The sequence below is a fragment of the Cyanistes caeruleus genome, chromosome 10 (assembly GCF_971803275.1).
Source record: "Cyanistes caeruleus chromosome 10, bCyaCae1.hap1.1, whole genome shotgun sequence".
In the NCBI taxonomy this organism is placed as follows: domain Eukaryota; kingdom Metazoa; phylum Chordata; class Aves; order Passeriformes; family Paridae; genus Cyanistes; species Cyanistes caeruleus.
The window spans coordinates 24,160,556-24,170,873 of NC_141710.1; the positions used below are offsets into that span (position 1 = coordinate 24,160,556).

Here is a 10,318-nt window from a genome sequence, read left to right on the forward strand (position 1 = left end):
GAGCATTGCCGTGTTATCCACACGCGTCAAATCTCACCCGAGCATTACTTGTAACAGCTTAGAGCTCTAAATTAACTTGTGTGGAGGAACTCTGCTGAGGTGCTGGGGCAGGATGTGGGCAGCAAACTCACAGCTCCGAGCTGCCCTGCTCTGGGACACGCTGGAGCAGACAGGGAGCAGCGACAGAGCAGCAACTTCTCATTCTTTGAGATTAACTGGCAGAGGCTCACACGAGCTCCAGCAGACTGTGCTGGTTGGGAAGCTCTTTCCCAGTGAAAACCCCTTCAGAAAGCTTCCCCCTCTCCTGGGAAGCCTCAGTTGTCACCTCCTACAGCTGATGGAGGGACTTGGCCCCTCTGTGAGCAGCTCAGCGAAAGCCAAGTGTCTCCAGCAGTCATTACCTTATATAAGTCACCACTGCATAATAAGCACTATTAAAAATATCACCTTCCCAAATAGCATTTTTCAAAGAAGAATTGTAAGTCTCCTCCTGAGAGTCTCTCTTTCAGCTGCAGCAGCATTTCTGATTATTAATGTGAGTGACACAGGGTACAAATCCATCAGCTGCACCCAGCAGAGCTGGCACAGACCCTGCTCCCGAGGGAAACCCTTCACCCTGACCAGCAGCCCAAAAGAATGAGGCACCTGCTGGAACTAATCACAGAGGAGAATCAGCACATCACCCAGGACAATGGGGCTTGCTGGGATCCAGCAGATTACCAGGGAACCATCCTCAGCCCCACTCATTTTCATGGATCCTTTTCCCACTGCCAGGCTCCTCTCCGGGGGAGGGATCTGCAAAACCCGCTGTGTCAGCACCTCCTCTGCCTCTCACTTACCAGCCCACTCTGCTGGTGAAAAATCAGCATTTTGGGACCTCTGGAATCTGCTTTTCACCTGAGCAGGTGCAGGCACAGCGCTCTGCTGCCCAGCAGGAGCAGCTCTGCCGTCACTCTTTAGCTCCCCAATTTTCCTCCGCTCTTTTCACTTCCACAATTCTCTGCAAAGGCTTTTAACAACTTTTTTTTTTTGGCCCACGAGGCAAGAACACTGTGTCATGGAATGGTTTGGGCTGGAAGGGACCTTAAAGCCCCTGCAGTGTCCCCCTGCATGGCAGGGACATCTCCCACTGTCCCAGGGGCTCCCAGCCCTGTCCAGCCTGGCCTGGGACACTGCCAGAGATCCAGGGACAATGGCATTTTAGAAAATCAAGTGCAAGGCAGTGTCAAGTCTTCAGGTGACCTCCAGCCACTGCCAAGCACTTCCAAGCCAAGGATTTCTGCATTTCCCAGGCCAGTGCTGGCCGGGCAAGCAGTCCCTGATCTCTGGGCACATCCCAAACATTGAACAACCACTTTTGCACTGGAAAGGCGCCCATTTAATTAACAAAAAGATTTGCAAGAGGATCATTACTTACTGCCAAATGCATAACCGCTCATTAGGCCCTCGGGGGAAATGAATAATTACTCCTGCAATCTACAGATTGTGTCTTTTTCTGCAGTGAGGATTCATCTCCCCAGCTGGGGTGGGCTGGAGAACCCTCAGCCCAGCAGCAGCTGGACCATGGGGAGCAGCTCCCCCAACAGCCTCAGTCCCCCTGGGCTCTCCAGGGATCCCTGAGCTCTCCACAAAGACCTCTGGAAAAAGCAGCCACCGTGCCCTTGGAATGATGGAAACACCGTGCTGGCTTCTGGAGCTCTTCTGGCACAGGGGTGAAGCCAGCAACTGTGGGAATGCACTGAAAACAAGGAAGGAAAGGCTTATCAGGCAGTCACAGGGCTGCACAGGGGGTTTATCCATGGCAGAGCTGCCTTTCATCCAGCCTCCCCCTCCCCAGCTGCCCACAGCCCCTGCACACCACGGGAGAGGCAGGAACAGAGAGGTGCTCAGCACAGAGCCCTACAAACATCTCAGCTGAGTGTTTTCACTGGCCTGGGCTGTAAAAAACCAAGTTGTGGTTCCCAGATGTGTCAGAGGGCAGCCCCACCGAGCTGTACCTGGGTAAACCCTTGAAATAAACCTGCAAGCCACGGGAGGAGGTTGTGCTCCCAAATTCACTCCCTGCTCAGCATCTTGTGTCGGTGCAGCATCCGGCAGCATCCCTTTCTCAGCAGATCCCAAAGTCAGCCCAAAGACTCCGGATAAAACCTCTTTTAACCGGGAGCACGTGGGCTGAGTTTCATCCCAGACTGCAGCCTCCAAACCTGTCTATAAATACAGCCAGGAATATCCCAGACTCTGCCACAGGAGCAGCAGCTGTGGGGGAAAAGCAGCAAAAGTGTAAATTCCTGCTGGGCAGGGGCCGGAGCAGCCGGGGGTGGGCTGGCATTTACCGATGGGGAAGGGAAAATCTGCTTTGTTTTCCCCACAAAACTGAGCACCCACAGCATGGGAACTTCCCACAGAAAGGTGGGAATTACCCTGGGAGCAGCAGCACACCGAGCCTGGCTGTGCTCTGTGAGGACTTCAGGGAATCACCATGGAATGGTTTGGCTTGGGAGGGACCTTAAAGCTCATCCATGGGCAGGGAGAGGATCCTGCAGAAATCACACAAACCCCAGGGAACTGAAATCATCGGGAAGAAGGCCAGACATGGGGAAGCGTCCTGACACCACTGTACCAGGGAGCTGCTGTGGAGTTTGAACAGACTAAAAAAGACTAAAAAACCACTTAGGACGCCTGACACTGAGTATTAACAAAAGGACACAGCTCTATGGATCAATCTGCACAGGAAATAGGGAAAACATTAAGGCTGTAAGATATATCCCAATAAATATAATGCAGCAGCACTCAGGACAGAGCAGATGAGGACAGGATTACAGAGCAGGATTACAGGACCCCATCAAGAGCCTTCCTATATTTTGCCATTTAAAGATTAGGTATTTTAAAGCTTCAATGCACAAAATGGGCCTCACTAAGGAAGCCTGGAAGAGCAGCCATGGCAAAGGGATCATTCCCAAATTCCCTTTTCCTGGGGTGGCTCTGCAGGGGTGTAAGGGGGGCTCTGCTTGCTTGGGGTGAAATCCCCCCTTGGTGTTCAACACCTTGGATGGGCCTGGCTGATCCCTGATAACATCTTCAAGCTGCTGGAGCTGCCAGCACCCACACACCCTCCCGTGCCAGGGAGCTCCCCAGTTCCACCACAAGAGCCTGGGAAAGGGATTCCTGTGCTCAAACCCACTGTACAAAACGTCCTTTGCTCCCCCCTGCCCCGGTTCCTGCCATGTGGGAGACGGTGAGTGACTGGCTACAGGCTGCTCCTGGTTTAAACACATCTGTAATCCCTGTCCATCATCTTTTCCCTAAGCCAAAAGCCTGTTTAATCGCCTGCTGCAGGGACAATCCCATCCCTCGGACCCCTCTGCTTGCCCAGGTTGCTGAATCCACTGGAAATGGCCAAAGGTTTGGGTGTCAGCTCCTCACAGATCCCATCTCAACCAGGAAAGGGAGAAGGGAAAAGAGGGAAAATGGGGAAGGAGAAAGGGAAAAGGAGTAAGGAAAAGGAGCATCCTACAAAGGGCTGCCTGCTGGCCAATCTCTGCATGGAAGTCTCACAATTCCCAGGTTTTAGTTTGTTGCTCACCCAAGAGAAGCAGCAGGAAGAGGACAGGGCTCTCTGTGTGGGATGCAGGAGCTCAGGGGGTTCTGCAGGACACCCCAAGCCGAGTGAGATGGGTTTGCCAGGGAGTTCTGTGCTCTGGGAAGAATTCTCCCTCCTGGAACAGAACCTCAGCTAACATAAAATAGATAAAAGAGGAATGCAGAGCCCAGCCCAGCTGCAGCGTGGGTTAATCCAGCAGCGCCTCGGGACTCCGTGACCTCCATAAATACTTTCCACCCCAACATTTGCCAGCAGCATGTTTTGCAAGAGCTGCCTGGGTGCTCTTGCAGACACATCTACTCCTATAAGATTTCCCCCCCAGGCCCTCGGAGCGCAGCTGCCCGAGCTCCCAGACCCTGCTGGAATCAGGATGGAGCAGAACTCTGGGAGCTTTCACAGCCAGAGCCCAGCAAAGTGTGCAGGAAAGGAGCTGTGCCATGAACACCTCCTTGGAGAACACCAAATTTGCTTTGTAAATGGTGTTTCATCTGAGAGAAACTCTGCTGTCATCAGAAACGAGCCAGGCTCACGCTCTGCTGCTCTTTGGGGTGTTCTGCAGCAGCTGAACTGTGCTGCACTGGCTGAAGCAATGAAAGGGAAAAGAACTGATCAGCCTGTAAATGAACCAGCTTACAAGTGTTTAGTAAGTGTTTCTTTTCACAATTCATTACTTCTCACGAGTAATTGAATAAATCTTAATAAAAAAGGAGGTTCTGCTGTGCTGGCTGTTCTGGACCCACGGAGAGCTGAAGAAACATCCTGGAGGCAGAGGAAGAAAGAGAAAATGTCCAAGCTCAAAGTCAGATAGAAGAGTCCCTGTACCTCTGGAAGAGAAAATCCCCTTTGGAAGCAGCAGGTGGGGAGTGCAGGAGCATCCCTGCCCTCAGCAGAGCCCTCTGCCCAGCCCCTCTCCCACAGATAAATCTCTGGAAATGTGGGAAGCGCAGTAAGTTACAGCTGCTTCTGTCAGCTGTGAAAAATGTACACACTTAAAATGGAGCAGAGGCTCGAATCCATCAGCTTCAGCAGAAATTAAGCACATGCTTTATTTCCCCATGAGTGATGGCTCTGCTGAACGAGGGATGCTCCACTCACCAAGCCAAGGAACAGAGGTGGCTGGAGGTGTGTGCAGGGGGCTCCTGCAGCCACAGCCCAGTCCCACAGCCTCTCATTAATTACATTTTTCTATGGCTTTGAAACTCCCTCTCCATCCATATCCTACAGAAATTTTCTCCCCAAGCTCTTGGCAGGTTTCTCCCCCGGGCTGGGCACGTTCTGGTGCAGCAGAACACGGAGATGAACATTGCTGTCAGCTTTTGGGCTCATCAGGGCCAGGATATGTCCATGGACCAGGGCTTGTGCAGGACAATGTGTGGAGGACACTTCAAACAGGGCTCAGCCCTTCCTGGGAGCACTGTGAGCCCCCCCTGTGCTCCTCAGTGAGGACACGAGCTCTAAATCGTGTCTGCGTGGACCAACAGCATGGGAAGTGCAGAATTAGAGAGAAACAAGATAAATGGGGATTTTCCTGTCCTGAAAAGGACAACAACCTTTTCCAACGTAGCTGCAATGTGGGATTAGGACCTTCAGAAGGAGCAGAGGGATTTCTCATCAAAGGGTGGCGAGTTTCCAGCCCCAGTGAGTGAGAGGATCTCTCTCAGGGACAGCAGTGCTCCTGCCAGCCCAGGGATCACTCCTGCCACAGCTCCACTCCTGGGATGCCTTGGGACACTCTCCCATTTCATCCCCCCAGCACTGGGGGCTCAGTTCCCCTTCTCTAACCCCAGCTTGCTCCGAGGGTGCCCAGCTGGCCCAGCAGCACCATGGCACAAAGCCCTTTGCCATTTCTCCTGGTCCCTGGACATTGTCCCCAAATTTCCCCACCCAGCTGGGACACAAGGTGCTGGAGACAGAAAAATACCAGTCATGGGGCCTTATTTCAATTTTAAGCTCAGACCAGCCATGGGCAAAGATCAACCTCTTGGGAAAGCAAAATGTTTCAAAGAAAATTTGCTTTTCTTAGAAGCAGAGAGAACTTGTAGGCTTTCCATACAGGATGTCATCCTTTTAAAGGGAACCTCTCAAAGCACAATCGCTGGACTAAGCCCACCAATGTCTCTCCACCCACCATCCCAGTCCCAGGCTGTCCCAACCCTTCCCCTGGACACCCTTTCAAACCCAAAATTCACATATTTCCCATCCTGAACCCAGCCAGGTTTCTGGGCTCTCAGTCCATGTGCTCCACGAGGAGGGTGAGGGTCTCAGGGTTCGGGACCTGAGCTGGAAAATTCAGTGTGATTTTCCCTGTCCTGGAAGCGCTCCAGGCCAGGCTGGATGGGGCTTGGAGCACTGTTCCAGTGGAAGGTGTCCCTGCCATGGGATGGGATGGACTTTCACCCTTCCAACCCAAACCATCCCACGATTCTGTGACTGGAATAGAAAGACCCAGCTGAGAGTTTCAAGAGAACAGGTCACACACATCCAGCTTCGCTCCAAGGGGCTGGGGCTCCTCTCCCAGACATTCTCTGTGTCCCTACAACCTGTCCCTTTTGCTCCATGCCCAGGATGGATTTGGGCTGAGATCAGTGATCTGGTTTTGCCCCTGGCCCAGCACTCTGGGGGATGAGGGCTGCCGGTGGGAATAGAGAGCTGACCCCATTTCCCAGGCCTTATATTTAGATAATGAGAAATATTTGCTTGGGACTCAATCCAAGGCCAATAAACACAAACCAAATACTCTCACAGGGTCTATTTCAGGCCCTGGGCTGGCTGGATGAACTCTGCAGGCGTCTCTTGTTTTGTCACAGCTCTCAAGGCTGGGGTTACCTGCTCTGGGAACTCCCCTGGCATCTGCAGCCTCCTGGGCTGTGACAATCCACATGAGTTAAATGATGATGTTAACACTGATTTCACACTGCTGAACAGCAAACAGAGAGAGGTTCTGGTTCACAGACTCACAGAATGGTTTGGGTTGGAAAGGACATCAGAGACCATCTTATTCCAAAGTCCCCTGCCATGGGAAGGGACACCTTCCACTACCCCAGGTTGCCCAAGCCTGTCCAACCTGGCCTTGAATGGTGCAGGGATGGATTTTATGGTCTTGATCCCTGCAGCACCCAGAAGGGCCACAGTGACCTTTCCTGGCCACAGTAAACAATCCTGCCAAGGTCTGGTTCATGACACTGAGGCAGATGTCTGAGACTCTATTTTAAAAACTCACCCCATTTCAGCCCCAAATACATTAGAAAAATAAGTTAAATAATCAAGTGATGGATGTATCATGAACTCAACTAATCCTTAAATCTTTCAAAGCAGATAAAGAAAGACTGATCCCAACCCCAGAATATATTTGAAAAGCTCATAATTCAATGTCACAGAGGGGAGTTTGGCAGGAGCAGTGGGATTACCCCGTTATTCCTCTTGTGTGACTGTCACATCAGGGCGTGGGTGGCCCTGGGTGGCCTGGGCAGGGTCCTGCCCAAGGATGGGGGTCCTGTTCTCACAGTGCTGATCCCAAGGGGGGTGCAGGGGGGTTCAACCCAGCTCTCTGCAGCCCTGGGACACTCAAGGGAGGGCAGCTGAGGTGTCCCAGGGCTGTCCCTGCCCTGTCCCGAGGCTGCTCCTGGTAGGGACCATCATTTCCTCCCTGCAGTGTAGCTCCAGGGCTGTGCCTGTGATCTCTGCTGCAGCTGCCTTTGGTTTTACCTCTGCCAGCCCCAGCTCATCTCCAATGCAAGGTGAGCCAGCTCTAAGAAATACTTCTACAAGCTCCTCCGAGTTTTTTGGACACGAGGGTTTTGCTGGAGGATCAGGGTTTGTGTGGATCAGCATCTTTAGAAAGTTATTTCTCCCAGAAGTTATTCCCCAGCACTTTGTTTTTAGGGTGCTGTTCGAGCCCCTGGGTGCCAACCACAGGCACCAGAGCCAGGATCTGCCCCTTCAGACCCCTCGGGCTCCCTGCAGGTGCTCGTGAACATTCCTGCATTAATACCCGCTTGATCCCTTTTACTTCCTTTTCCTTTCACTCATCCCACCCCTCATTTTTATTGCCGTGACATTCTAATTCATTTCTTATCCAAGCACATCTGCAAGAGCTCGGTTTGTGCAGGGCACTGCAGGCATCCCCACCCTGCCCGGGATTAGGGAAGATCTCGGCTGATTCTCAGCCGGAATCCGGAATCACCGAAGTGAGGTGGAGGAAAACCCCAGGAGGGGTGGAGGAAAACACAGGAGAGGTGAAGGAAAACCCAGGAGAGGTGAAGGAAAACACAGGAGAGGTGAAGGAAAGCTCCAGGAGAGGTGAAGGAAAGGCCAGGAGAGGTGAAGAAAACCCCAAAAGAGGTGGAGGAAAGCCCAGGAGGGGTGGAGGAAAGCCCAGGAGGGGTGGAGGAAAACACAGGAGAGGTGAAGGAAAGGCCAGAAGAGGTGAAGAAAAGTCCAGGAGAGGTGAAGGAAAGCTCCAGGAGAGGTGAAGGAAAGCCCAAAAGAGGTGGAGGAAAGCCCAGGAGAGGTGGAGGAAAGCCCAGGAGAGGTGAAGGAAAGCCCAGGAGAGGTGGAGGAAAGCCCAGGAGAGGTGAAGAAAACCCCAAAAGAGGTGGAGGAAAGCCCCGGAGGGGTGGAGGAGCGCTCCTGTCCCTCCCAGGCGGTCCCAGCGCTGCCCGGAGGCGCTCCCGGCTCTGGGACACATCAGCTCCTGCCGAGGTTCCGATTTCACTGAGGCTCTGACCCCGCACGGGAGATTAGAGACTCGCACGTCTAATTTCCACTAATACCAAGATCCCCTTATATTTTTTTTAAAGGAGCGAGATCAGGTTCTGGAGGCTGCGACATTTAAGACGGACGGGACGAGAGATGCAGCGAGTGGCGTTTCCCTGCCGGGGCTGCTCCCGGCCAGGGAGGGGACACGGGGACCCTCCTGCCACCCGCTCCGTCCCTGCTCGACAGCAGCCGCTTTGCAGCTCTATTCGAACAAAACCACAGCGGCTCGGCAAAGGAGAAAGCAAGCTCAGCAAGCACAGCTTGGCTGGGGAAGTTAAGGGAATGGAGAGAAGTTTGCAGGATATTCAGCTCTGAGTAAGCACAAAAATCAGACTTCCAGAGCCGAGGAGCTTTCTGTTCTCACGCCTAGGGCTGCGGTGGTGTCCCGGGAGGAGCAGGGCACGTACCTGTGGGGCATGCCGGTGGTGTAGGCGATGGTGAACTCGTGGGACAGCTCGCACAGCCGCAGGTACCAGTTCATCTCCAGCTCCCGCAGCAGCGCCAGGCGCCGGGCTCGCTGCTGGGGCTGCCCTGCCCGAGCCCGGCCCTCCTTGCTGCCCTCGGCCGAGCTCTTCAGGGCTCTGTCCCTGCTGCCCAGGGACAGCACCGACTGCTTCCTCAGCTTCAGGGACTCCTCGGAGCTCTTCCCCCCCACGGTCCCGGTGCGTGCCGCCAGCATTTCTCCTCCTGCCTCGGTGCCCTCAAATCATGAGAGCGATTTCAGAGCTCTCCTTCTCCCTCTGTAAGCCCACGGCGGGCGCAGAGCTGTAATCAGAGACGTGGCTGCGGGGCTTAACCAGAAAGGAGAGCTGCGACCTCCTCATGGAAACATCTGGAGCGGGGCCGGGCTCGGGGCTCCGGGGCTCGGACCGGGGCTCTCGCTGGAGCCTTCTGGAAAAGCCGTAAACATCGGAGCTGAAGTCACACGTGTCACCTTGAGGGCGAACCCTCGCCCACGTGGGCTGGCCCGGGCAAATTGCAGCCGGAGCATCCCCGTGCCCATCGCTCCCCTCCTCCTCCTCCTCCTCCTCCTCCTCCTCCTCCTGCGGCTCCTCGGGTGGCCCCATCCAGCAGGAACTTCCATCCTCCGAGGGATCTGCAGGAATTTGGGATTTGGCCACCCTTGGGATGAGAGCGCAGTTCCGAGCGCTGCCGGTGTTTGGGAGATGCTCGGAGGGGCAGAGAGCGGAGTGGCGTTAATTCCCCTCCGCGCTCTGAAATGTAAAAGCTGATATCTGTAAAAGCTGATATCTGTAAAAGCTGCTGGGGAGATTACAGCTCTGATCGCAGCCGCCACTTCGGGAGCACGGGCAGGGCCGTGTGCCGGGGGAGCCGCCGCACGGAGCCCCGCAAGGCGCTGTGCTCTGGAACCACTGGAACCACTGCCCCCAGAGCACCGCAATGGCCCCAAGGCACAGGCGGCACCCCCGAGCCCCGCGGGCCGGCCCGGGGGTCGCGGCTGCATGGAAGGAGCCCGGAATGGGGGGGAAGGGGGCTCGGGGGCTCTGCTGCACTGTCCCACCCCCGGCACCAGCTCGGGGCGCTTCTCCCACCCCAGCCTTGCAGATCCCCGAGGCTGGAGGCTCCCCCAGCCTCTTCCCAACATCCGTCCCAAGGCTCCCAGGCTCCAGGCTGGGCCCGCTGGCCCTGCCTTGCCCCCCAGAGCCCCCCAGGAGGGTTCGGATCCCCCCTTCCCCCGCAGCCAGGTGGGAGCAGCCGGGCTCTCGGCACCCCCGGGAGCCCCCGGGCCAGAGCTGGCTCACTGAGCTTCCAGAGGGCTCCCAGGACAAAACAAACCCTTTCTGGCTGCTTTTCCAAAATGCACTTCCATCACCTTTGGAATTCGTCCTACAAAATTTACCTCCAACAAGAACTGCTGCTGTCCAACCTATTGAGCAGACAGGGCACTAAAATATTCACTGGAAGCTTTGCAAAACTCTGGAAAAACGACTCAAACTT

At 54.7% G+C, this 10,318-nt stretch overlaps 1 protein-coding gene across 1 annotated transcript in view; it reads right to left on the bottom strand.

Moving 5' to 3' along the window:
• KCNAB1 (potassium voltage-gated channel subfamily A regulatory beta subunit 1) overlaps positions 1 to 9,328 on the bottom strand; it is a 57,105-nt gene extending 47,777 nt beyond the window's left edge. Inside the window, exon 1 of the mRNA XM_023932734.2 lies at positions 8,767 to 9,328. Within this exon, the coding sequence (XP_023788502.1) occupies positions 8,767 to 9,038 (272 nt within the window). The 5' untranslated portion in view covers positions 9,039 to 9,328. The remainder of the gene's footprint in view (positions 1 to 8,766) is intronic.
• Between the last annotated feature and the right edge of the window lie 990 nt (positions 9,329 to 10,318).